At 48.6% G+C, this 27,760-nt stretch overlaps 2 protein-coding genes and 1 pseudogene across 2 annotated transcripts; 1 reads left to right on the plus strand and 2 right to left on the minus strand.

Annotated features, from left to right (window-relative positions):
* Nucleotides 1-26,719, plus strand: RNF122 (ring finger protein 122). Its single transcript, XM_050802585.1, has 6 exons — nt 1-472; nt 8,318-8,474; nt 15,707-15,752; nt 16,012-16,053; nt 17,920-18,002; nt 18,551-26,719. The coding sequence occupies exons 1-6, from the start codon at nt 448-450 to the stop codon at nt 18,663-18,665; spliced, it is 468 nt and encodes a 155-aa protein (XP_050658542.1). The 5' UTR covers nt 1-447; the 3' UTR covers nt 18,666-26,719.
* On the minus strand, nt 26,490-26,957 carry LOC126960710 (60S ribosomal protein L10-like). The gene has a single exon (XM_050800333.1). The coding sequence runs from the start codon at nt 26,955-26,957 to the stop codon at nt 26,511-26,513; it is 447 nt and encodes a 148-aa protein (XP_050656290.1). The 3' UTR covers nt 26,490-26,510.
* Nucleotides 26,876-26,996, minus strand: LOC126961915 (uncharacterized; annotated as a pseudogene).
* Nucleotides 26,997-27,760: the final 764 nt, after the last annotated feature.

Here is a 27,760-nt window from a genome sequence, read left to right on the forward strand (position 1 = left end):
GCTGGTGGGAGCAGTAAAAGGGAGGGGGTGTGCACCGCCGGGTGTCAGTTTCGGAACCCCAGGCAGCTCACCTCCGCGCTACTGAACCCGAGCTGTACCTCCGGCAAAGGTTTTCCCTCCTCCCCCGGCCGAGGGCTTCTGCCGCCCGGGCACCCCCGCCCCGCGGTGCCCCACATTCCCCCAGCCAGGGGCCCTTGGCGCGTGCGCTCCGTGCGACTCTGCTCCGCGGGACTTTGTTTGTTTCCTCCTCGTCCCTCTTTGTTGGGCTGAACACCGGCCTCGCCAAAGCCCCCCACTCCGGAGGGAGTTCGACTTCTCCAGCAGGGCGGCTGCAGCGCGCTGCCCCGACCCCGCCTGCGGCCCCTCACGCCACTAGTGCTCCCACCCCGCCTTCCTGGCACCCCGCCTGCGTCCGTTCGCCCTAGGAAGCCAACCGCGACTTCATTGATGCACCCATTCCAGTGGTGTAACGGTGAGTCCCCAGGGCGAGGGCCGAGCCTACGTGGGGCTGGTGGGAGCCGCGGCGCGAGGCGCAAGGTCGGACAGCAGCGCGCTGGTCCTCCCTCGGGAACCAAGTTTCTCCTGAAATGGGACGGTCGAGAAGGCGTCCTGGCGCCCCACTCTGTTCTGCACAGCGCGGAATTTGAAACTATCCAGGTTTCACTCCAGGGCCTGGAAGGGGCCTCCGGACGGGCGGCGGGCCAGGGGCGTGGGAGCCGAGGGGTTCCCGGCCTTTGTGTGGCGGCCCCGCTCTTCTACCCCCATCCCCTGCCTTTGTGCGCTCAAACTCTGTTCTTTGTTGTGGTTGTTGGAGGAGAATTAAATCCGCGCTCGGGCTGGGATCTCCTAGAGGGAGCTCAAGTTCCCGGCCTGAAACTTTGCAGGCTATTGTAAATATGTATACCGTGCAGCGTGCGGGACGGGGCGCGGGGGTGGCTTCCTCTGGCTTTGTTGGTTTCCCATGGGCTGCTGGGGTGGCTTAGTGCCTGTGGAAGACTGGATTAAAGAGTCGCTTTCGGCCGGGCGCGGTGGCTCACGCCCGTAATCCCAGCACTTTGGGAGGCCGAGGCGGGCGGATCACCTGAGGTCGGAGTTCGAGACCAGCCTAACCAACATGTAGAAACTCCGTCGCTACTAAAAATACAAAATTAGCTGGGCGTGGTAGCGCATGCCTGTAATCCCAGCTACTTGGGAGGCTGAGGCAGGAGAATCGCTTGAACCCCGGAGGTGGAGGTTGCAGTGAGCCAGGATCGTGCCATTACACTCCAGCCTGGGCAACAAGAATGAAACTACATTAAAAAAAAAAAAAAAAGCCGTTTTCCTGAGTTGATAAACCCTTGCAGAGAGCTCCGCTCCCGGCTGTCCCTGGGATGCCAGGCTGGCCTGGCGGGAGCCGTGCTTTCTGGCCCCAAAGCCGGATTGGGGTGTCTGCTCCTGAGCCCAAGTGAAGGCCGCACCTCCAGACCCGACAACCCCTCGCCCCATTTCTCCCCAGGCCTGGGTGACGCTTCTAAGTTAGTTCATTTCACCTGAGGCTTTTTGGAGGTTCAGGTGATACTGGGTTAGGCTGGAGTCTGATTCCCCAGCCAGCTACCCAAATGTAGGTGTTTCCGAGCGGGACACTTCAAAACCTTGGATACTAATCGCCCCCCACCCCACCCCCTCCAGCCTCCCTGGGGTCCCACTCTTGACCGCGTTGTTCCGATGCTTGGAGAGTTTCTGGGAGAGAGAGATGGGAAGCAGCTGGTCTTATCTCTCAGTATGGCAAGCGAGCTAGTTACAAGGGAAAAAAAATCATTCTTGAGAGTACTTCTGCCAGATCTTGGATTAATTATGTCAAGAGGCTTTGTTTTAAGGCATGGTTTGGGTAGCATGTATACCCCACGTCCCCCTACCCCGCCTTCCTTCTTTTGCTGATCAGATCTCATTTCCTGAAAATGAACCAAGCCGTATGTGATAGGCGGTTTTGTGGGAGAGGGGGCAGAGGATGGGGGTTGAGGAAGGCCCGTGCATCCTAGCATCTGGGAAAGATTCCCGTTGGCTGGGAAAGAGAAGCAGTTCCCAGATCCCCTGGTCTTTCTTGGCCAGCCCTTGTCTGACGTCATTCCTGCTCCCAGCCTGCCAGATGAGATGAGACATTCTGATGTCAACGCTTTCATAGGTTGGCGGAGACAATGGAACAGAGACTTAGGGAGAAACGAGGCAGCTGTTAGTAACACTGCCCTTTCTGGGCAGCCCCCTTTCATATCAGATTTTAGACTTGCTGCTTTTTTTTTTTTTCTTGAGATGGAGTTTCACTCTTGTTGTCCAGGCTGGAGTGCAATGGTTCGATCTCCGTTCACCACAACGTCCACCTCCCAGGTTCAAGTGATTCTCCTGCCTCAGCTTCCCGAGTAGCTGGGATTACAGGCGTGTACCACCACAGCCGGCTAATTTTGTATTTTTAGTAGAGACGGGATTTCTCCATGTTGGTCAGGCTGGTCTTGAACTTTTGACCTCAGGTGATCTACCCGCCTCAGCCTCCCAAAGTGCTGGGGTTACAGGTATGAGCCACCGTGCCCAGCCCATTTTAATGTTTTTTGAGAGAAGGTCTCACTCCGACAACCATGCTGGAGTGCAGTGGCATGATCATGGCTCACTGCAGCCTGCCACTCCCAGGCTCAGGGGATCTTCCTGCCTTAGCCTTCCAGCATAGCTGTGACCATAGGTGTGTGCCACCACACCTGGCTACTGGCTAATTTTTAATTAATTAATTTACTTTTACTGATAGGGTTTCACTACATTGCCTATGCTGGTCTTTAACTCCTGGGCTCAAGCAATCCTCACACCAGACTCTCAAAATGCCAGAATTACATGCAGGAGCCACCTCGTCTGGCCCTCTTTGCACTTCTTAGAAAAGTGACTGAGAGATCCTGTCCTTTGACTCCAGTGAAGAAGCAACCCCTCCCCCACGCCTTCAGAAACTACCTGGAGTCCCTCTTTTCTGGGGCTGGTATTCTCTGTCCTTATATAGTTTTAAAGAAAAACCTTACTGCAATGTCAGCTTTTGACCAAGAGACTATTTTGCCGTTTCTTTAATAGTAACACAAGCAAATGAACCATCTCCTCTTGACTACGCTCTTCCCACCAACCTCTTTAACATGTAAAATACCAAGCTCACTGATTCAATCAGTGGGGAGATAAAGGGGAAGCCTTTATCAGACGGGATAAGATGGTGGGGATAAACTGATCAGAAGACTTATGGGGGGCCATCGTGCTTGTGGAGTGCACAGATATCCTCTGTAATAGCTCTGACCAGGTTCTGCAAGTTCTCGGAACTGGAAACCAAAGGAGGTTTCAGCTCATAAATGGTGCCTGGAAGAACTAAGGCAGATAGGGGTTTAGACCGTCTTGTAACATCAAATACTGCTGAGGAAGGAGGTGAGAAGACAGCTGGGAGCACCAGGTCTCGTTGGAAGGGAAGTCCTAAGGCCCTTTTCCAGCATAGACTGAAGTTTGTCACTCTAGCCAGTCTGCCATGATGTCCTCATGGAAAATTGTTCTTCTTTGACCCACAGAAAGTAAATATTTGGGTGGGAGTGGTGGTGAAAACCACTTTCTCTCTAACCCCTGCTGGAGCCTAGACACAAGGGACTTCCTGTTGGGCACAGCAAAGTTTAGTAGCTAATTATTTCTTTCATTTCAACTTAATCAAAAAGTCTTTCAGAACAAGAACTTTTACTTTCTGTTTTCCCACAATGTGTAGGTCAGTGCATAAAGCAAGCCCTCAATCATACTCGCTGGTTGACTGGTGATCCATTAGCGGAGGGCAGTTTCTGGGCAGTTTTCCCAAACATCAGTCCTGCTGCTTTGAAGTGGGAGGTTTTGCCAAGGGGACCAGGTTATTTTAAGCAAATGGGGAATTATTTATCTGTTAACTAGTTATTGAGAACAAGCCAAACTCTAGGCTAGTCCAGACACTGGAGAATATACAAAAGTCCAAGTTGGAGTCAGCAAACCTAGGAGGTTCAGGCTTTTTTTATTTTTCTTGAGATGGAGTCTCGCTCTGTCGCCCAGCGTGGGGTGCAGTGGTACAATCTCAGCTCACTGCAGCCTCTGCCTCCCAGGTTCAACTGATTCTCCTGCCTCAGCCTCTCAAGTAGCTGGGACTACAGGCGTGCACCACCATGCCCAGGTTTTTTTTTTTTTTTTTTTTTTTTTTTTTTTTGAGATGGGAGTCTCTGTTGCCCAGACTAGAGTGCAGTGGCACGATCTTGGCTTACTGCAACCTTCGCTTCCCAGGTTGAAGCAGTTCTCCTGCCTCAGCCTCCCGAGTAGTTGCGATTACGGACGCCAGACACCACACCCAGCTAATTTTTGTATTTTAGTAGAGATAGGGTTTCACAATATTAGCCAGGTTGGTCTCGAACTCCCGACCTCAGGTGACCTGCCCACCTCGGCCTCCCAAAGTGCTGGGATTACAGGCGTGAGCCACCACGCCTGGCCTGAGCCTCACTTTCTATGGTGAAAATCTTTGTGTCTTTTTTTCCTATGATTAGAAGATCATCTAATCATTCTTCTGTCCTTTTTTTTTCTTTTTTTTTTTTTGAGACAAGGTCTTACTCTATGGCCCATGCTAAGTGCAATGGTGCAATCGTGGCTCACTGCAGCCTCGACCTTTCAGACTCGAGTGATTCTCCCATCTCAGCCTCCTGAGTAGCTGGGATTACAGGCACTTACCACCACACTCAGCTAATTTATCATTATTATTATTTGTAGAGGTGGGGTCTTACTGTGTTGCCTAGGTTAGTCTTGAACTTCTGGCCTCATGCGGTCCTCCTGCCTCAGCCTCCCAAAGTGCTGGAGTTACAGGTGTGAGCCACCACACCCATTCTCTGCTTTCTTATAATAGTACTTATCATATAATCAATGATTAGTGCACATTTGAGTTACAGTAACTGAATGATGTAAGACAGTTACTGAGTGAGCAGGGGCCAGAACAAATGATGGAGGTCATGAGTGCTGTAGAGTTCAAGGAAGAGAGGTTATTGGACTATCACAGGCTTGATGGGCCTCAGAGAGAGCGTTTCAGGCAGGGAAAGCTGTGTGAACAAAGGGAAGCAGGTAAGGACAAGGTGGGACAAGAAATAGTGAAAAAGACTGACCCACGTGGGATAGTATTTGAGAACTTTTAAGTAGGAAGTTGTGAAGGGACAGGGTGAATGTTTTAGGAGGACTTGAAGCCAGTCATGAGTTTGGAAAATACAAGATCAAAACGACTAGGAGGGGGCGGGGCACAGTGGCTCATGCACTGTAATCCCAGCACTTTCTTGGGAGGCCAAGACGAGTGGATCACTTGAGGTCAGGTATTCAAGACTAGCCTGTACAACATGGTGAAACCCAGTCTCTACTAAAAATACAAAAACTAGCCAGGTGTGGTGGTGTACACCTGTAGTCCTAGCTACTCAGGAGGCTGAGGTAGAAGGATTGCTTGAACCCAGGAGGCGGAGGTTACAGTGAGCCAAGATAGTGCCACTGCACTCTAGCCTGGGTGATACAGTGCAAGACTCTTTCCAAAGAAAAAATGAAGAAGAAAAAAAAAGCAACTAGGAGGATGTGTCAGGCGTGTGGGGTAAATGAGAGAAGGAACTAGAAACAGGGATGACATCAACTAGGAAACAGTAGGAGGTGATGAGTGTTTGCAATAGGGCTGTGGCAGTAGAATTGGACACAGTCTGAAAGAGGTTTGAATGGAGGCTCGTTGTATACTCACCAGTAAGGGATGAAGAGGACTGATGTCCAAGTTGGCTTCCAGTCTTTCAAGCCAGCGTTCTGCTGAGTTGTGGTAGCACTGGTCGTTAGCGTATAGAATTCTGTGGCATGTGAATGCATCTGGCTCCAAGATGTCAGGAAAGTGCCTGGAACCCAAGGCCTGGGTACAGAGAACCCTTTGGAGCTGGGCTTTCCTAGCTATTTGACTGTGGGCAGGTTACTAAATGATTGAGTCTTTTTCCCATTGGTGGGGGAAGTAACCTTTACTGTGGCAGTACAAAGATTAAATTGATAGCATGAGAATATGCTTAGGATGTAGCAATGGACAGCAAATTCCAGCTCTCTCATTCATCAAGGACTCCTCTCTTTCCCTTTCCCTTCTGCCATCCTCAGCCATTTTACTTTACTTTTTTTTTTTTTTTAGATGGAGTCTTTCCCTGTCTCCCAGGCTGAAGTACAGTGGCATGATGTCGGCTCGCTTGCATCCTCTGCCTCCCAGGTTCAAGTGATTCTCCTGCCTCAGCCTCCGGATTAGCTGGGATTACAGATGTGTGCAACCATGCCCAGCTAATTTTTTAATAGAGATGGGGTTTCACCATGTTGGCCAGGCTGATCTCAAACTCCTGACCTCAAGCCATCTACCCGCCTCGGGCTCCCAAAGTACTGGGATTACAGGCGTGAGCCACCAGCCACCACGCCTGGTCAAGTCATTTGACTTTCTACTGGGCTGCTCTCTTTCCAGCTATAGCTTGGCTATCACAATTCTAGGTGTCTCTGAGAGACATGATCCCACCCGGCCCCCCGCTATGACTATAGGTTCATGCCTATAGTCCCAGCACTTTGTGGGGCTGAGGCAGGAGAATCTCGTTGAGGCCAGGACTTGGAGGCTACAGTGAGGCATGTTTATACCTCTGAGCTCCAGCCTGCAGGGACAGAGTGAGACCTCGTCTCCAAAAACAAACGAAGTTCCTTTTCCAGCAGATCTCTTTGTTTCTTTGCTCAGAACCTGGTCACATACCCACCTGAACATAAAATACTGGCAAGGGGGAAAGGGAGAAGTGACTATCATGATGGGTAGGCCAGTCAGTATTTATCCCTGAGTCCTGTGAGAAGGGACGCATCTAGTGGCTGGCCAGTGCTTTTCAAACTGAATGTGCAGGGGAATCACCTGAGGAGCTTGTTAAAACGTAGGTCCTGGCTGAGTGCCGTGGCACATGCCTGTAATCCCAGCACCTTGGGAGTCCAAGGTGGGTGGATCGCCTGAGGTCAAGAGTTCAAGACCAGCCTGGGCAACATGGTGAAACCCCATCTCTACTAAAAATTCAAAAATTAGCCAGGCATGGTGGCATGCGCCTATAATCCCAGCTACTCGGGAGGCTGAGGCAGGAGAATCTAGGATTCTTGAACCTGGGAGGCAGGGGTTGCAGTGAGCCGAGATCGCACCACTGCCCTCCAGCCTGGGCAGCAGAGCGAGACTCTGTTTCAAAAAAAAAAAAAGCATAGGTCCTGATTCATGTAGGCCGGGATGGACCCGCGAGTGTACGTTTCTAAAAAGCTCCCAGGGGATGCTGTTGCCATTGGGACCGCACATTGAGGCTTTGAGTAGAAAGAGGGAAGGTGACCACAGTAAGGGAAGTTGCAACCTCCTCCCCACCCCCATCGCCACTTTCTGGAATGCTGGCCCAGGACTTGGAGTGAACAATTTCTATTCTAGTCCTGGCACAGCTTGTCTTCTGGAGCAGGTGGCTTAATAATGACAAATGACCTTTGCAATTGTCCTTTGCAATTTACAAAGCATATTTCTTACACACTCATTTTTAGTCCTCCCTCTATTTTGCTTGTTTTTATATAACAAAGTGAAGCTTAGAGGTAACTTCTTAAAGGTCATATGGCTAGCTAGGGAGCGGGGAGTTAGAACCCAAATAATAATTTCTCAGCTAAGGCTATATGGGTTCTGACCTGATAGAATTAAGTTCTCCAGTTTCTGCTCATTGCCTAAATTCTTTTTTTTTTTTTTTTTAATAGAGATTGGGTCTCACGCTGTCACCCAGGCTGGTGTGCAGTGGTGTAATCACCGATCATTGCAGCCTTGTACTCCTGGGCTCAAGTGATCCTCCCACCTCAGCTTCCTGAGTAGCTGGGACTACATGGTAGTACATGCGCTACCATGCCCAGCTAATTTTTCTATTATTTTTTGTAGAGATGGGGTCTTGTGTGTTGCCCAGGCTGGTCTTGAAGTCTTGGCCTCGAGAGATCACCTGCCTCAGCCTCTCCAAAGTACTGGGATTACAGGCGTGAGCCATTGCACCCAGCTTGCCTGAATTTATTATTTCTTAGATGGGGATATTGTTTTAAGTATTTTGGATAGTATTCAATTTTGTAGATCAGATTTACTCAAGATTACATAGCTAATAAGTGTTAGAACTAGGATATAAAACTGGAGCCACTGAATCTGAGGCTTAGGTGCGCAGAGCCTGCCAATTATTTCTATCCTGCTGACACAGTGCCATCAGCCCAGCAGTAAATTTCCAACCCTAATGATTTTTTTTTTCCTCTCCCTTTGCAGGGTGTTTCTGTGGCCTGGGACTGGTTAGCACCAACAAGTCCTGCTCCATGCCACCCATCAGTTTCCAAGACCTTCCGCTCAACATCTATATGGTTATCTTCGGCACGGGCATTTTTGTCTTCATGCTCAGCCTTATCTTCTGCTGCTATTTTATCAGGTACGTGGATCCCTGGCTGAGCGGGGTGGGAGTCCAGCAGGAGGGAGGAGACCAGGGCTGTGGGGTAAGCTGAGCGAGGATCCCACAGCAGAGTCACCAGTCTTATACTGGAGGCACCGCTTTGAGGACATGGCTGAGCCTGCTTTTCTCTAGGCCCCTGAGGGTCTGGTGTTTCTATTTACATCAGCCTATCAAGTTGTTCCTGAGCATATGAGGTCACCACGGGTTGGGCTGCATCCCACCACCTCACCAGTTATTCTAAGGTTGCCTAGAATTTCTGTGTGACTGAGTCATAAAGTTAGCAGTCCTTTCCTTGTCCGTCTGTCTCTATTCCTACTCATGCCCTTTGGGTGGTCAGGAACAGGTGGGCATCAGTTATGCCAGCATCATGTTCCTTTGCCCTCCTGGGACCTGTTGTTAGCCCTCCAGATACTAATATTAGGAAGCAAGCCAGTGTCTAGAGAGCTACTTGGTTTTTGTTTTGTTTTGTTTTTTTGAGATGCTCAGGCTGGAGTGCAATAGTATGATCTCAGCTTACCGCAACCTCCAACTCCCGGGTTCAAGCAATTCTCCTGCCTCAGCCTCCCAAGTAGCTGGGATTACAGGCACACGCCATCATGTCTGGCTAATTTTTGTATTTTTAGTAGAGATGGGGTTTCACCATGTTGACCAGGCTGGTCTCGAACTCCTGACCTCAAGTGATCCACCCACCTCAGCCTCCCAAAGTGCTGAGATGACAGGCGTGAGCCACCACACCCAGCCAGAGCTACTTGCTTATTCTGCCTTATAAGCTCTTATTTTTGAGAGTGGAAAAAAATAAAACCAAAACAAACCTAAAGAACTATCATTTATTCTTAATTGCTTAGGGATCCAGAGGAAGACCTGGAGTTTGGCAGGGCTCTTCACCCTCCAGGAACGCTTTTTCTATCTCCTGCTGAAGGACTTGGGAACTGGTGGCTGGTTTTTTTTTTTTTTTTTTTTTTTTTTTGAGATGGTGTCTCACTTCATCACCCAGGCTGGAGTGCAGTGGCACAGTCTTGGCTCACTGCAACCCCTACCTCCTGGGTTAAAGCGATTCTCCTGCCTCAGCCTCCCTAAGAGCTGGAATTACGGGTGCATGCCTAGCTAATTTTTATTTTTAGTAGAGACGGGGTTTTGCCATATTGGCCAGTCTTGTCTCAAACTCCTGACCTCAAGTCCAAGTCATCTACCCGCCTCGGCCTCCTAAAGTGCTGGGATTACAGGCATGAACCCTCGTGCTTAGCCTCTGGTGGCTGTTTTCTATAAAAAATGTTGAGCATGACTGGTATTTCGAATGGGAATCAAAGTAGTAGTGTTTCTGACTGGGGTTTACTGTTGGCATTGACAATTCCTCATTGTGTGGGACTCTTCTGTGCCTTGGAGAATATTGAACATCCCTGGCCAGTAGGGCATGGTAGTAGTCTTTAGGGCCATTGTGGCCATCAGCTGTCTCCCCCGCCACCCACACATTACCAGATGCTTGGGTAGACATCAGCTGGGGTCTGGGCTGGTGACGGGTCAAATAATTTAAGAAGATTAAATTAAGATTAAGGAAAAGGCTTTGCTGGCTTTATTCCTAAAATGCCCGTCTGGGTTTGAGTGCTTTGCTGGAAGGCAGCTACAAGAGAGGCAGGTACTAGTCCATCTTCCCCAAGGCTGGAAGAGCTCCCTCTAAGAAGCGGAAGTGCCGTCAGGCACATCTCCCCACCACTCCCAGGTGCTACCTTGGACCTGTTCTTTCTCAGAACTTTTCACATAGGTCCCTGAAACTGGAATTTTCCATGTAAAAATCTATGCAGAGGAGATACTGGTTTATCTTCCCTCTTGTACAATTGGGTCTGAAGATTACATCTAACCATTAAGTGGAGGTAAGGGTAGATTTCTGGTATCTCTTCTCTCTTCGTGTCTCCTCCCCTTTCCTGAAGGCTGTTTTTTTCCTCAAATTCTTCCCGACCACCAGCCTCCCAACTCCTGCACCCCCATGTTAAGCAATTCACACGTAAATCCTGGAGACAGAGGATGAAGATATACCAAATACCAAAGATTTCTTTATGATGAGGCTGACAGGGGTTTGTAAAACCAACTCTGTTTGTTCCCTTTCCTCCCTGCTCTCCTTGCCCACCACACACGCACACACAGAGGCATACATATGCCAAGCAGCAAAGGGCTTCAAGAGACCATCTAGGCCAGGCACCATGCCCTTGCCTGTAATTGTAGCACTTTGGGAGGTCAAGTCAGGAGAGTCACTTGAGTCCAGGAGTTTGAAACCAGCCTGGGGAACAAAACTCCATCTCTACAAAAATGACCTAGAGAAAACTACTGTGGGCTAGGAAGTGGGTGACCAGGGTTCATTTCCTAAATCAACCAATAATAGGTGCGACCTTAGGTTTTCTCTTTTTTTTTTTTTTTTTGAGACAAGGTCTTGCTCTGTCGCTCAGGCTGGAGCACAGTTGTGAGATCTCGGCCCACTGCAACCTCCACCTCCCGGGCCCAAGCCATCCTCCCAACTCAGTCTCCCAAGTACAGGCGTGAGCCACCATGCCCGACTAACGTTTTCATTTTTTGTAGATCATTTTTTGATTTGTTTTGTAGCGATGAGGTTTCACCACGTCACCCAACGTGATCTCAAACTCCTGAGTTCAAGCCATCTGCCTGCCTCAGCCTCCCAAAGTGCTGGGATTACAGGCGTGAGCCACAGTGCCTGGCCGTTAGCCACTCTGTACCAAGGACTTTCCATAGGCCAGGCATTGTGGTCACCATTTTATAAACCATTTAGCTCACTTAATCCTCAGTTTGGGTATTAGCCCACTTTATAAATGAGGAACTTCATGCCCAGACAGTTTAGGATCTGCCCAAGGTGATACATAGAGGAAGACACAGAGGTGGACAAGTCTGGTAGCGGTGAGCTAGGGTCTTGCTGAGTCCTTCCAAGTGTTTGCCTTTTGAGTCGTATTCCTTGAAGTAGAGGAGTTGCTGTAGGCTCCACAGCCACCCTCTTGCAGGTCAGGGTCAGTTCTCGCAGAAGGACAGGCTGGAGAGTTGTGGATTGCTGATTTCTTTTTCTTTGGCTATAGTCAAAGAACAGAACAGGGCTGGGCATGGTGGCTCACGCCTGTAATCCCAGCATTTTGGGAGGCTGAGGCAGGTGGATCACCTGAGGTCAGGAGTTTGAGACTGGCCTGACCAACATGGTGAAACCCCGTCTGTACTAAAAATACAAAAATTAGCTGGCTGCGGTGGCAGGCGCCTATAATCCCAGCTACTTGGGAGGCTGAGGCAGGAGAATCGCTTGAACCCGGGAAGTGGAGGTTGCAGTGAGCTAAGATCATGCCATTGCACTCCAGCCTGGGCAACAAGAGTGAAACTCCATCTAAAAAAAAAAAAACCACACACACACAAAACAGAACAGTAACCACACGATGCTAAAAGCTGCCCCCACTGTGGTGCTACTCAGCACCACCTGTTCCTTCAGTAATCTGCTCCTGCGTCACCCTGCCCTGTTCTGTAGCCTGCCTGAAGCCTGCTGACCCTGAAGTTTCACAGTCCCAGAGGCTCACTGGTACGTGGTAGCCTGTGAATGTCTATATATAGAAAGACACACAGGCGCAGAAACCACCACTTCCTCTCCCTGCTTCTCGGTTTCCTCCTCAGCCAAAATAGGCCCCACTGCTCCTGACCTGGTGAGCTCAGCAGCCGAGGCCAGCCCCTCGCTCATTCTTCCCCCTCTCTCAGAGCTGACCTCTGCCCTACACAGGAATGGAGGGGCCGGGGAAGTACAAATAGGCAGGAAGGGAAACATTATTTTCAGGACCTGGATGCATTGTTTGTTCTAAAAGGGAAAAGAGGAAAGGGAGAGCCACTGGCAGCGGCTAGAAATGGTCTCATTGAAATCGGGGTATTTTTAGTTGCTGTGCTCACCCAACAGCTGAGAAGGCCACCTGTCCAGACTGGTTGGTACTAGGCCCCCAGCTGGGATTGCCCAGGGTTTTTGCTTTTTACTCTATTTTCCTTGCAAGCTTTTCGGCCACATTTCATCATGATCTCATTCTTTCTGAGCTGAAATCTACATGGAGGATGAGGTGGCAGCTCTGAAGCTTCCCTGTTCTGAGTTTTGGAGGATCCCTGGGCAAAACCACTAAAGGATTCAGCCAGACAAGAGGCATGAGGGGTGGAGAAGTGGTATTCTAGGTGCCTGGGGTACAGAAAACAGAAAAAGACAGCGTCTACTACATAAGTATAGCCACGTTGCAGGTGAGACATTAGTGCCTCAAAGATGCATAGCAGTCCCTCATTCCCCAGACAGTTAAAAACACAGGCTTTTCACCACTTCCTTATTTACTCAGCACGTACCTCATAACAGAGCAACAGTGTCTTTCTCCCTCAAGGCGGCTCTGAGCTCCCTGTCCATGGGAACACTTCCTTTCCACCTCAGCTGAACCCAGTGTCAGTCAAACAACAGTAGCCACCTAAGCATTGGGTATGTCCTGCCCTGCTCATTTGGAAATTGGGACAGAGACACATGTGTATGTACAAAGACCTTTTCTGGACCAAGAAGCTATCTGCAAAGTGAAGGATGGGACAGTGGGAGCCTTGCTTAGGCCTTTAGCCCAGCCCTGCATTAAGCAGAAAGGATATTGTTGGGAGAAGAGGGAGGGGAGGGGATGGTGGATGTGCTGCCCTAGCGCCCAGGCCTGTGGCATGAGTCCACTTGGACTGGAACTCTCAAGAGGCTCCAGGAACATGAACCTCGCCAGGTCACCTGACTTCCCATCAGGAACAACGGAGGAGGCTGGCAGGCTGATCTTATCTGCCCTGCACTGTGTTGCGGGCCTGGCTCTGCCCCCATCTTCTGCCTCTTCCATCACCCAGGCAGCAGCTTCAGCTTCTCACCACACTCCCTTCCACTGGGGCTCTTTGTGATTGGAGCCTCCCTTTTTTTGACTTGGGTCAGCCATCCCTCTATCCACTCATTTGTTTATTTATTTAAAAAATTTTTTCTGACAGCATCTCACTCAGTTGTCCAGCCTGGAGTTCAGTGGGGACAATCCTAGCTCATTGTAACCTCTGAACTCTTGGGCTCAAGTGACCCTTCTGCCTCAGCCCCCACAAGTAGCCAGGACTACAGACATGCACCACCATACCCAGCTAATTTTCTTTTGTTTATTTATTTTTGAAGAGACAAGTTCTCTGTGTATCACCCAGGCTGGTCTCAAGCTCCTGGCCTCAAAGCTCCTGGCCTCAAGCAATCTGCCTGACTTGGCATTATTCTTTATTTCTGTTTTCAGCCATTTAAGAATAAAAACCACTCTTAGCCTGTGGACCCTGCAAAAACAAGTAGTGAGCTAGATTTGGTCCTTAGACTGAAGTTTCCTGCTTCTCCTGGCTTGCTGGGTTTCTATGTTTCCTTCCACATAACCCAGGACTGTGTTAAGAAGTGATCACCAGGAAAAGGCCCATAAGGTTCCCCCATAGCACACATACAGGAGGCTTTTTTTTTTTTTTTTTTTTTTTTTTTTTTTTTTGAGACAGGGTCTTGCTCGTCACCCAGGCTGGAGTGCAGTGGTACGATCTCTGCTAACTGCAACCTTCGCCTCCTGGGTTCAAGAGATTCTCATGCCTCAGCCCCCAGCTAGCTGGGATTACAGGTGCATGCCACCATGCCGTGTGAATTGCCCTATGAATTTTTGTATATTTTGTAGAGATGGGGTTTTGCCATGTTGCCCAGGCTGGTCTCAAACTCCTGAGCTCAAGCAATCCGCCCACCTCAGCCTCCCAAAATGCTGGGATTACAGGCATGAGCCATCCCACCCAACCCACATACAGGAGGCCTTCTAAAGCTACCCGCAGAGTTCAGCATGGAAGATCCTCCACCCCTTCCTTGAAAATAATATGGCACCAAAGCCAGTGTATAATTATGGTCTCGGCCATTTACACGGCAAGCCATTCAGAGTTGTAAACTTAATAAAAGGTAGGGTGTGTCCCAGGACCAGATCAGATTCTCAGGACTATGATGTATTCCACCTCATTGGGGAACAGACCACATTTTATGGTAAAGAGCTTGGACTCTGTCATCACACCAACTTTGATTCACATCCAGACTCTGCTACCAATTAGCTCCGTGATGTTTGGGCAAATAAATTCACTTCTTTGAGCTTCATTTTTCTTTTTCTTTTTTTATTTTTTTTGAGACAGAGTTTCACTCTTGTTGACCAGGCTGGAATGCAATGGCGCAGTCTCAGCTCACTGCAACCTCCGTCTCCCGGGTTCAAGCTATTCTCCTGCCTCAGTCTCCCGAGTAGCTGGGATTACAGGCATGCACCACCACGCCCGGCTCATTTTGTATTTTTAGTAGAGATGGGGTTTCACCATGTTGGCCAGACTGGTCTTGAACTCCTGACCTCAAGTGATCCACCTGCCTTGGCCTCCCAAAGTGCTGTGATTACAGGCATGAGCCACCGCACCCAGCCAGGCTTTATTTTTCTTACCTGTAAAAGCGAAGGTATCTCACTCTTAGAGTGTGAAATCATTAGAACATATATGAATATGTTAAGTGTCCCAGCGACACATAGCAAGTGCTTCATAACCATTATATTATGCTATTGCCATTAGAAATGGCATGCCATGTTTTGGCCATTGAGAGTCAGCCCGTATGCAGGCCACCAGCTTAAAATGAAAAGCAGAAAACAAAGGAGGCATCGTCTGTGTTGTCTGGCACAGTGAAGGGAAGAGTGTGCTTTGGTTCCAGAATACTTAGGTTCTCCGTGTGGAAAATTCCCCAGGGTCAACAGAGACTTATTTATCCTGCTATCCTGGCTTAACAGAAATAACCCTTTTATGCTTATCTGTCTAACTGCTGCACACTCAGTAAACACAGTGTTGATTTCTATACAGTTTGGGTGACTGAAGGAATTTGCCGACCAGAAAAAGGCAGGGTGAGTGAATGAGCTATTTGGGGGTGCTGTGCTGGAGGGTCCTCCAATCTGTGTATGAGACCTGGTGGTGAATTTTGAGGCTGTTAAACCCGAGTAAGAGTCTTAGTCCTTCATCAACCCTTGTTGGCCCGCATAGGTCCAAAGTATGCCCTGTGGTGTGTATGGGACAAGCACCCCTCCCTGCCCTCGGAAGAATGCCCAAGCAGCCAACCAGCCTCTCCTGCTTTGAATCGTTCTGTTTAACATGCTTTCTCCAATTTTTTTTCCTCTTTCCCCCAGCAAACTCCGGAACCAGGCACAGAGTGAGCGATACGGATATAAGGAGGTAAAGTGCTGTGTATTCCCCTAGAAGCTTCCTTCTCTGCCTGACCTGATAGGAAGAGGCAAAGAGGGCAGGCTCAGGCTCTCCTGGGCAGGAATCCCCCTGGCCTCACCTCTGGGCCTCCCTGAGGCTAACCCCCTTCAGTGTCTGAAGTCTGGCTTGCCCCAGGCAGTCCAGGGGACTCCCTTCATTGGTTGATACTACCCGGCTGGCCCCAGTGGTTGGTTTATCTTCGGACATCATGCCTCCTCTTTCTTTTCAGGTGGTGCTTAGAGGTGATGCCAAGAAGTTACAATTGTATGGGGTAAGTGTGCCAGGAGAGTGTGCAGGAGGGCCCCCGCAGGTGAGGCAGACCACACCTCGCTCCAGCTCTCAGCCTGGACGCTTTTCAGAAAACTGCTTAGTGCATGCTTTCGTATCTCCTTTGGCCAAATAATAGACACATCTCAGCAAGTAATTAACATGTGGAATTGATTACATCTGGAACAGCCTCAGGCAGAAGGCATGAAGGGGTCACAGAAGGGTTTAGATAAGTAGTGCCTCACGGCCCCAGAAATCCCACACTGCATAATTTTTACCAGGAGGATGGTCACACCCTTTCATGCCATAGACAGAATTCAGCTAACTTTCCCTATGTTCAGCCCCTATGTCCTGGTTGTTACCATAGAAAATGAGGTCCTTTTACCTTTGTGTATACTCCATCTTAACAGACTAGATCTGACTAGTGTGTTGATTCCCATGGCTCTCCCATTTCTCTCCCACCAGACTCCCACCCATACACCAATTCTTTGAGTCCCCTCAACTCTGACTTGAGGAATTAGTTATATCCTATTCCTTTCCTACCTATGCCTCTAAGGTCACCTAACCCATTTCCCAAGGCTCCTGATCATGACCACAGACACTCCTGCTCTGAGCATGTTTGTGGTTGTCTGGGAGCGGGGAGGACCACAGTTCCACTAAACATGAGACCGCCTAGACATGGCCTCATTTTGTCTGTTACGCCTCAGCAAGTGCAGATGTTTCCCAAGCCCTTCTCTCGGAGAATAATTCAACTGAGATCAAGGGAGTTAATATGTAGGGATGTGGGAAGTCTGGATTTAAGGACTGTCACTGGGCTGGGCGTGGTGGCTCATGCCTGTAATCCCAGTACTTTGGGAGGCCGAGGTGGGTGACTCACCTGAGGTCAGGAGTTCGAGACCAGCCTGACCAACATGGTGAAATCCCATCTATATTAAAAATACAGAATTGGCTGGGTGTGGTGGCGCATGCCTGTAACCCCAGCTGCTTGGGAGACTGAGGCAGGAGAATTGCTTGAACCTGGGAGGTGGAGTTTGTGGTGAGCCGAGATTGCACCGTTGCACTCCAGCCTGGGCAAGAAGAGTGAAACTCCATTTCAAAAAAAAAAAAAAAAGAACATAACCGATCACATATACTATGCCCCCTTACCTCTGGTTGGTATTAAGTGCCACCTCACCAAATGTGTTGGGCAAGAAAGGATTGAAAACCATTCTTTTTTTTTTTTTGAGATGGAGTCTCGCTCTATCACCCAGGCTGGAGTGCAGTGGCGCGATCTCGGCTCACTGCAAGCTCCGTCTCCCAGGTTCATGCCATTCTCCTGCCTCAGCCTCCCGAGTAGCTGGGACTACAGGCTCCCGCCACCATGCCCGGCTAATTTTTTGTATTTTTAGTAGAGACAGGGTTTCACCATGTTAACCAGTATGGTCTCGATCTCCTGACCTCATGATCCACCCGCCTCGGCCTCTCGAAGTGCTGGGATTACAGGCGCGAGCCACCGCACCCGGCCGAAAACCATTCCTCTAGGACAGTACTTTCCAGTGCAGTGGAAACTTCTGTGATAATAAGAATGTTCTTTATTCGCACCATTCAATATGGAAACCATTAGCACCATGTGGCTGTTGAGCACTTGAAATGTGGTGAGTGTAACTGAGGGATTGAATTTATAATTTCATCTAATTTTGGTTAATTTAAATTTAAACAGCCACATGTGGTTAATGACTACCATGCCATCAATACAGTTTTGTAAAGGATGGCTAAAAAGTTTCCCTGCCTCGTAGAACAGACTGGGCTAGAGCTTAGTTTTCTTGTCTGGGGATGAATGAATGAGAGGCTTCCCCAGTTTCCTCACACGCCTGCTCCTTTCTCTCTACAGCAGACCTGCGCAGTCTGTCTGGAAGACTTCAAGGGAAAGGATGAGTTAGGCGTGCTCCCGTGCCAACACGCCTTTCACCGGAAGTAAGTGGGAATGTGTCTAGGGTGCCTGTCAAAGGAGAAATAATCAGGGATCATCTTCTGGAACCTTCCAGTCTCTGCCACTTTCTATTTACCCCTTGCCAGTGATGTCCCTGGTCCTGCGTGAACACAGAGCAAAGCCCAGGGGGATTAGGTTGGGACAGGGATAGGGATATTCTTCTTCTTTTTTTTTTTTTGAGATGGAGTTTTGCTCTTGTTGCCTAGGCTGGAGTGCAATGGTGCAATCTCAGCTCACTGCAACCTCTGCCTCCCAGGATCAAGCAATTCTCCTGCCTCAGCCTCCCAAGTAGCTGGGATTACAGGTGCCCATCACCATGCCTGGCTAATTTTTGTATTTTTAGTATAGATGGGGTTTCACCATGTTGGCCAGGCTGGTCTTGAACTCCTGACCTCAGGTGATACACCTGCCTCGGCCTCCCAAAGTGCTAGGATTACAGGTGTGAGCCACCACGGGATATTCTTGTTTCGAGAGACAACTGGAGCAGTGTGGTCTATCTTGTTAGAGATTACTGTTCTTCATTTGTTCCCAGGTGTTTGGTGAAATGGCTGGAAGTTCGCTGTGTCTGCCCCATGTGTAACAAGCCCATTGCTGGGCCCTCAGAGGCCACGCAGAACATTGGGATTCTATTGGATGAACTGGTGTGAGTGCTGCCACTACACCGAGACCTGGAGAAGACCTCTTGCCTCATGGATGCCTGGTCCCTCTGCACAGCTCCAACCAACAGGACTGTAGGGTGATGATGATCACTTTCCCGGTGATGGGAAGGGTGGTCTAGGGCTGGGTTTCCACCCTCAGTTCGAGACCAGTGCCAGACGTGCCCCCACTTCCTGCCTCCTGAAGCCTTCTTCCCTGCTACTCCATGCTGGTGGCCTCTCCCATCAAGACCACTGTCTCCCGGTACTGGACTATCTACCTGCCTTGTCCCTGTAATGGGGGGAGGCATTCACCCCGATCAAGAACATGGAGAACATCCTCTTTCAAGGCTCCCCTTAGGAGGATGAGCTGCCCTAATCCAGAAGGGATGAGATGGGCTCTGCCCTCTCTACAACCTTCCCTCCCCTTCCCACTCCTTCCAGAGGAAGGTTAGAAGGGAAGGAAGGAAAGATCAGGGAACCAAGCACCTCCACGGGAGGCGAGGGAGGCTCTGTATGAAACAGAAGAGCAGGGACCTAAAGGAAAATGTCGATGTTTACATGGGACCTATGGAAACAAAGGCTGGCCGGCGCCAGCTGACTCCAGGGTAAGAGAGGTCCCGTCCCCTGCCAGGACCCACGGTGCTATCCATTCAATCTCTTCCTCAGTTAATCTCGGAGCTTCCTATTCTCTGTTGAGGTTTGCGGGCCCCTCTAGAGGAGGGCTAGTTCTATGCTTAAATGGATTCCCAGGGGCCTTTTTTTTTTTTTTTTGGATCAAAAGGGGTGTGGGGATGGGGGTGTCTACGGTTAAGCAACAGATACCTCCTTCCCTTTGTAAATAGTATTTTTATACTTCATCCTCACCGCTCAGGCTTTAGATACGAAATCCCCAGAATGGAAGGGGGTGGGGATTTTCTCTTCCTCCCTGGAGTGGGTGAGGGTGGAAGAAAGTTACATATTTAAAGAAAAATAAATTTAATAATAAGTTTCTCTAACCTACTTTTGCTTGTGGTTGTGGCTGCCTGGCCCTTTTCTGCCAAAAGAGGGAAAAAAGTTCTCAAATTGCCTCTTCTCACTTCTCCATACCCAAATCAAACACACACACACACACACACACACACACACACACACGTTCCTGATCCTTTTTAAATTTCTTTATCTTTTTGAGGCAAGGTCTCACTCTGTCATCGAGGCTGGAGCGTAGTGGCATAATCACAGATCACTGCAACCTCCCCGGCTCAAGTGATTCTCCCACCTAACTTCCCAAATAGCTGGGACCACAGGCGTGTGCCACATGCCTGGCTAATTCTCTAAAATTTTTTGTAGAGACTAGGTCTCCCTATGTTGCCCAGGCTGGTCTTTAACTCCTTGCCTCAAGCAATCCTCCCACCTCAGCCACCCACAGTACTAGGATTACAGGTGTGAGCCACTGCACTCAGCCTAAAAGTTCCTAATCCTTAAGAACAAAAATCGATCTTCGATTATTAGCTGAACAATATATGTTAGGATTAACACTAAGGTACATTAAGACCTTGCTAAACCAGGCTCTGTCTCATTTCTAGCATATTTTTAAAGGAAGTCGATATTTTCAATCACAGCATTCCATCAACTAAGACTTGAAACTAAGAATTCTACTTGTAATTCAAGCAATTGTCAGTGCCCTTAACACAACTAGTCACAACTAAAAAGGTCTAGATTGCTACCATACAGGCTTTGAGCTCTCTTTTTTGTTTGTTTTGTGGTGACAATCTCTGGAGTGCATGGTGCAATCCCGGCTCACTGCAGCCTCCACCTCCTGGCTTCAAGTGATTCTCCTGCCTTAGCCTTGTGAGTAGCTGGGACTACAGGCATGTGCCACTACACCCAGCTAATTTTTTGTGTATTTAGTAGAGACAGGGTTTAACCATGTTGGCCAGGCTGGTCTTGAACTTCTGGCATCAAGTGATCCACCTGCCTCGGCCTGTCAAAGTGCTGGGATTACAGGCATGAGCCACTGTGCCCAGCCTTTAATTTTTTTTTTTTTTCTTTTTTTTTTTGAGACAGGGTTTCACTCTGTCACCCAGGCTGGAGTGCAGTGGCACAATCATGGTTCACTGTGGCCTTAAACTCCTGGGCTCAAGCAATCCTCCCACCTCAGCCTCCAAGCAGCTGGGACCACAGGCACACATACCATGCCCAGTTGGGTTTTGTATTTTTTGTAAAGATGGGGTCTCACTGTGTTGCCCAGGCTGGCCTCAAACTCCTGGGCTCAAGTGATCCGCCCACCTCAGCCTCCCAAAGTGTTAGGATTACAGGGGTGAGCCACTGTGCCCAGGCCTCATATTTTTTCTTAGCTACTTGCTGACAATTGCTGCCACCTCTGCCACCTCTAGCAGTGTTGCATGGTGATGCTTTATGGTACTGTGTGCCCTCAGACCTTGCATCCATGCCCTCCAGCTTTGTTCTGCCCATGGCCCAAGGAAGCACTGAGTCAGTAGGGAGCATGCAAAGTGCATTAAGAGTGTTGGGAATGGCCTGTAATACCAGCACTTTGGGAGGCCGAGGCAGGCAGATCACTTGAGATCAGTTTGAGATCAACCTAACCAACATGGCAAAACCATGTCTCTACTAAAAATATGGAAATTAGCCGGGCGTGGTGGCGCGCGCCTGTAACCCCAGCTACTCGGGAGGCTGAGGCACGAGAATCGCTTGAACCCAAGAGGCGGAGGTTGCACTGAGTCAAGATTGCACCACTGCACTCCAGCCTCGGCCACAGTGAGACTCTCAAAAATAAAGTAAAAATGTTGGGAATGATTTTCGTAACCCTAATAAGCATGGAACAGCTGGGCCTATGTTGCCCCTGAGTGTTGAACACAGAAAGAGCATTTGCTGAGTGAGTATACTGTTCTGGTGAGTCATAGGTAAGCGGGAGATGCCCATGCACCCCGATGTAGCAGGCCCCACGGTAGGTGCGAAGCCTTCTCACCCCTGTGGTTGTGCCATGGAGGCTGTCAGCACAGTGTGTGCTCATGCTGGGCAGCCCCAAGGTGCAGCTGGGGCACCTGGCAGTCCTGGTGCAGTTGTTGATACCTGTCTTAATGGAGTTCTTTGCCCAAGGGTACACCTGTTCTTACCACCTGTTTTTCCCTCAGAGAGTGGTAACCCCTGCTCTTCCTTGAAGCCACCAGCCCCAGCTTGCTGCTGCCAACCCTATGGAGCCTGATCCTTTCTTTGTTGGGGATACCACATCATCTCCCAGCACCCCTCAGCTTGCTTTAATGTGGGAAATAAAATGCGTTTCCTAAGCAAAACACAGAGCCTTCCCTCCAGCTCCTGCTGCAGCCTCGTGGTAGATGCACTGCTGGGATCAGATGGAGAAAGCATGATCAGTAGGCTGGCTTCAACTTTCCTGCCTCAACCATCTCCCCTTCCTGTTAAGGATAATGTATCGGTGTTGAATTCATCAGATTAGCATAATTCTGATTGAATTTTCTTTTTCTTTTTTTTTTGAGAACGTCTTACTGTGTCACGCAGGCTGGAGTGTAGTGGTGCGATCTTGGCTCACAGCAACCCCCACCTCCCAGGTTCAAGTGATTCTCCTGCCTCAAGTGAACCTCCTGAGTAGCTAGGATTACAGGCACATGCCACCATGCCCGGCTAATTTTTGTATTTTTAGTAGACACGGGGTTTCGTCATGTTGGCCAGGCAGGTCTCTAACTCCTGAACCTCAGGTGATCTGCCCACCTCAGCCTCCCAAAGTGCTGGAATTACAGTTATAAGCCACCATGCCCAGCCAATTCTGATTAAAATATTGGCACTAAATTGTCTCTGTTCACAAATTTGAAAAGTCAATGTCCTGAAGTCAAGAGGACAGGGGAAAAATGTCCTTGCATCATTTCTAGTGCTTCCATACAGTTAGGTAGAATGTCGTGACGGAGCACCGAGAAGAGAAAACTGGATATTGTTTAGCTGATCAGATATGACTTGGCAGCAGCTGAAAACAAATAATCATAAATCAACTCGTAGTCATTAGTGTGGTCTAGTGACTCAGTTCAGTGTTGCTGAAGAACCTACTACCTGGGCCAGGTGCTGAGATAGGATAGCTCCTGCCTCATAAAGCAGTGTAAGCAGTGTATTTTAGGTGAGCAGGCTTGTATGGCAGAGACCCTTAGCACCACGTCTGTGAAAACTGCGAGGGTACCTGCCGGGATATGACACCTAAGTCTCAAGATCAGTGTGGGCAAACTCACACAGGATTAACAGCCTGCTGGGTAGAGCTATACAACAGAGTGCAAACTGTAGAGAATAAAGTTGAGGTGGGCAAAGGCTGGAGAAGAGAAGTCTCTGGTGGGGCCAGACACCTGGGACTTGATAGAGTGAGAATCCTGAAGTTTCTTTAGGTTGGGCTTTTTAAAAATTTGGGCACCACTGGCCAGGTGCAGTGGCCCACGCCTGTAATCGCAGCACTTTAGGAGGCCAGGGTGAGTGGATCATGAGGTCAGGGCCTGGCCAACATGGCAAAATCCTGTCTCTACTAAAAATACAAAAAATTAGCTGGGTGTGGTGGCAGGCACCTATAATCCCAGCTACTCAGGAGGCTGAGGCAGGAGAATCGCTTGAATCTGGGAGGCGGAGGTTGCAGTGATTCAAATTTGCACCGTTGCACTCTAGCCTAGGAGACAGAGCGAGGCTCTGTCTCAAAAAGAAAAAAAAAATTGGGCACCATTTGGGAGCTAAGGCCATTATTTTCCTCTCTCTTCATGAGATGACCATGGGCGGCTACAGGGTATTTAGCTGTATTCACATTACTGAAGGATAACTTGTACTCTGAATGTGTTTCAATGGGTAAAAAACTGGGTCAAGCATGGTGGCTCACGCCTGTAATCCCAGCACTTTAGGAGGCCGAGGCAGGTAGATCACTTGAGGTCAGAAGTTGGAGACCAGCCAGCCAACATGGTGAAACCCTCTCTCTACTAAAAATAAAAAAATTAGCCAGACATGGTGGCGGGTGCTTGTAATCCCAGCTACCAGGGAGGCTGAGGCAGGAGAATTGCTTGAGCCTGGGAAGCAGAGGTTCCAGTGAGCCAAGATTGCACCAGTGCATGCAGTCTCAAAAAAAAAAAAAAAGTAAAAATCTGGGTGATAATCATAGGTACCAGAATTCCAACTTCGTGATCTTATCTGTGGCAAACAAACACCAATCAGTCAAAGATAATAAGCATTTACGCACCAAGTTGTTTCACAAAATGCATTTCCCGCCTCCCCCTCCCACCGCCATATATATCCCTCTGACTTTCGGATTAGGAAAGAATGTTGAGAAAAGCAACACTTAGCTGTAACTACACAGATAATAAGCATCAGAGTCAAGGCACAAACCCAGATTGTATAGATCTAAGTTCATTATTGGCTTTGCTGCCTCATGTAGCTTCAGAAGCAGATTGCTCTCTGCAAAGATAAGAAAGCGGCAGGTGCTATTAATGCCTGGACTGATGCAATCTGGGAAAACAAAAACCCCAGAAAATTGTCAAGTGATTTGTGTGCTTGTCATTATCTAGGGCCATGGGGTGTGAGTGTTTCTTTTTATACTATTTGTATGTGCTTTGGGGGTACATATGATATCTGTTACATGTACAGAATGTGTAATGATCAAGCCAGGGTATTTAGGGTATCCATCACCTCAAGCATTTACCACTTCGATGTATGGAAACATTTCAAGTCCTTTCTTCTAGCTATTTTGAAATATACAGTACATTGTTCCTAATGTGAATCATCCTACTCTCCTGTGGAATATTAGGACTTATTCCTTCTGTCTAACTACATGTTTGTCTCCATTAATCAACCTCTCTACACTCCCCACACATACCCTTCCCAGCCTCTGGTATCTATCATTCTACTCTACTTCCATGAGATGTTTGTTGTTGTTGTTGTTGTTGTTGTTGTTTTTAACTCCACAGTGGATTACTTCTTTTAAAGAAATCTATGTATGTTTGATTGTTTTTCTTTTTTTTTTTGTTTTGAGATGGAGTTTCGTTCTTGTTGCCCAGCTGGAGTGCAGTGGCGCGGTCGTGGCTCACTGCAACCTCTGTGTCCCGGATTCAAGTGTTTCTCCTGCCCGAGCCTCCCAAGTAGCTGGGATTACAGGCACCCACAGCCACACCCAGCTAATAAAGAATCTGTGTTGAAGCAGCATTTATCAAATGAGTAATTGGAGCGTGGATGAGAATATGAAAAATCCTGAGTGATAGACTGAGACAATGGGTCTCTTCAAGGACTGTGCCCTCCCATTCCTCCATATTCCCTCCCATCAGTTTTTGTTTTTGTTTTTGTTTAAAGACAAGGTCTGGCTCTGTCACCCAGGCTCGAGTGCAGTGGCACGATCTCGGCTCACTGCAACCTCTGCCTCTCAGGTTCAAGCAGTTCTCCTGCCTCAGCCTCCCAAGTAGCTGAAATTACAGGCACTCACTACCATGCCCAGCTAATTTTTGTGTTTTCAGTAGAGATGGGGTTTCACCATGTTGGCCAAGCTGGTCTCCAACTCCTGACCTCAAGTGATCCACCTGCTTCGGCCTCCCAAAGTGTTGGGATTACAGGTGTGAGCCGCCGTGCCCGGCTCCTCCCATCAGTTCTTATGTCTGTCACCCATCCCTCAACAGGGCTTTTCCCCATTCTCACCTGGGGTTCTTATGTTCCCCCAGTTTTGCATGTTCTCCCCACTGAGGTAGGACCCAACCTCTGCCTTCCATTCTACCACCCTCTTGTATCTTTGTGGGTGTCAGTAATATCCTGCATGCCCTTCACTCACTCAGAGGGAGTCTTCTGTTGAAGCCATATGCACAGGTTCAGAGGGACAGATGTGATCAAATTAGAGACAAGGACAGACTGACCAGTAATGCAGGCATGTATAGCCAGTGCCATTCATGGAAAAAAAAAAATCAAGCTGTTTATGACACCCCAGTCAGCACTGGATTCCTACTTACCTTATTTTTAAAATCATGCCCATTTAATTATTTCTCTAATAAACTAGTCAAGCAGGGAAGCAAGGAGGACATGACCAATGTCACTTTTGTGCATGGGCACGGCTTCCTATTTTGTTCCCATGTGAAAGTCTCAGTAAGAAACCAGGGCAGGCCAGGCACGGTGGCTCACGCCTGTAATGCCAGCACTTTGGGAGGCCAAGGCAGGTGGATCACAAGGACAGGAGTCCGAGACCATCCTGGCCAACACGGTGAAACCCCATCTTGGCAGGAGAATCAAATAGCCACTGCACTCCAGCCTGGGCAACAGGGCGAGACTCCATCAAAAAAAGAAAAAAAAAGAAAAGAAACAAGGGCATGTGCTCTGTAGAGGAGGGAGAACCTTCAAGAAGAGCGCCAGGAGGACTAGAAGATGTTTGTGATGGCTACTGAGCACTCTTCCCCATCTTTGGCACCTCTCTGGTGCTAAACATCTGCACATCTCTCTTTTTCTTTCTCTCTCTCTTTTTTTTTTTTTTTTTTTTTTTAACATGGACAGGAAGTAGCATTTATTGGTGGGTATTAAGAGGGGGCAGAGGCCAGGTGCAGTGGCTCACACTTGTAATCTGAACGCTTTGGGAGGCCGACGCGGGTAGATCACGAGATCGGGAGTTGAAGACCAGCCTGGCCAACATGGTGAAACCCTGTCTCTCCTAACAATACAAAAAATTAGCCGGGCGTGGTGGCAGGCGCCTGTAATCCCAGCTACTTGGGAGGCAGAGGCAGGAGAATCGCTTGAACCCGGGAGCTGGAGGTTGCAGTGAGCTGAGACCATGCCATTGCATTCCAGCCTGGACAACAGAGCAAGACTCCATCTCAAAAAAAAAAAGTTTGGGGGAGGGGGGCAGCGCAGTGGAAGCCCTCACCAGTGTAAGACCTGCCACTCGTCCAGAGGGCCATGATTGGGGATGTACTTGACCCTGCAGCCATCTGGGATGAGCTGCTTCTCAGCCACCATGTCTTCACATTCATCCACATTGAACTTGGTAAAGCCCCACTTCTTGGAGATGTGGATCTTCTGGCGGCCAGGGAACTTGAACTTGGCCCTGCAGAGTGCTTCAATCATATGCTCCTTGTTCTGCAGCTTGGTGCAGATGGACATGATAACTTGGCCAATGTGAACCCTGGCCACAGTGCCCTGGGGCTTTCCAAAGACACCTTGAATGCCTGTTTGGAGCCTACATTGGGGGTAGTGCAAGGTCAGAGACATGAACATACATTTGAAAGGCCTGTCTCCAAGGACCCGTAGAGCAACCCATATAAGAAACAGGCCATGTACACCACCAAGAAAGCTGCTGTTTGCAGCCATTGCACACTGGGATTAGAACTGCTTTCTTATCAATCGCATCTCCTCTCCCATTCATTTTTTCTCCCTCTTCCTTTCTTTCCTCTTTTTTTCCCCTTTCATCCCAGTCTAGTCTCTATCATGGCTGAGAACGCCAAGTCATTGCAAAACCCTCCTCATGGGCCACGATGGTCATGAATAGTTCAAAGGTTACACAGATTACTAAGAGTACACCCAAATGGTGGTTTAAGCCCCCACAGCAACCAGCTCTGAGTTTCTGAATGTTTTCTTATATATGTCTATTATTTCTCAAGAAGATGCTGATACCCTCAGAGAGAGGAATAGAATCCATGGCGACTTTGGTGCAATGTGAGGGTGGCCATCAAATAGCAACCCAAATGAAGAAAAAACTAGATTTGCTTAAGTGTAGGAGAAATTGATTTGGTAGCATAGTGGATTGTTCAAGCTGGTCATAAGGCAGAAAAAAATCAAAACGAATCAAAAATGCAATAGCACAATTAAAACATGCTGGGAAGAAGTCCTCTCTGCCTTCAATATTGTCCACATTTCTATTGGATTCCTTTACTCTCATTTTACATCTGCAGAAAAACAGAGAGGCTGTAAAAAGTGCCATGAGGGGCCAGAGACAGTGGCTTACACCTGTAATCCCAGCACTGTGGGAGGCTGAGACAGGAGGATCACTTGAGCCCAGGAGTTTGAGACCAGTCTGGGCACCACAATGAGATCCCAGCATATATATATAACATACATTTATATAAAATAACTATATATAATATATAAATACATTTATATAATATATATATATA

Source organism: Macaca thibetana, chromosome 8 (genome assembly GCF_024542745.1).
Source record: "Macaca thibetana thibetana isolate TM-01 chromosome 8, ASM2454274v1, whole genome shotgun sequence".
Lineage (NCBI taxonomy): Eukaryota > Metazoa > Chordata > Mammalia > Primates > Cercopithecidae > Macaca > Macaca thibetana.

Bases quoted from the DNA above. Each gene is read 5' to 3' on its own strand.
- LOC126960710 (XM_050800333.1), bottom strand. From the start codon at position 26,957: ATGGCTGCAAACAGCAGCTTTCTTGGTGGTGTACATGGCCTGTTTCTT.
- RNF122 (XM_050802585.1), top strand. From the start codon at position 448: ATGCACCCATTCCAGTGGTGTAACG. The intron at 8,475-15,706 runs GTACGTGGATCC...TCTTTCCCCCAG, and splicing joins TTCTGCTGCTATTTTATCAG to CAAACTCCGGAACCAGGCAC. The intron at 16,054-17,919 runs GTAAGTGTGCCA...TTCTCTCTACAG, and splicing joins AGAAGTTACAATTGTATGGG to CAGACCTGCGCAGTCTGTCT.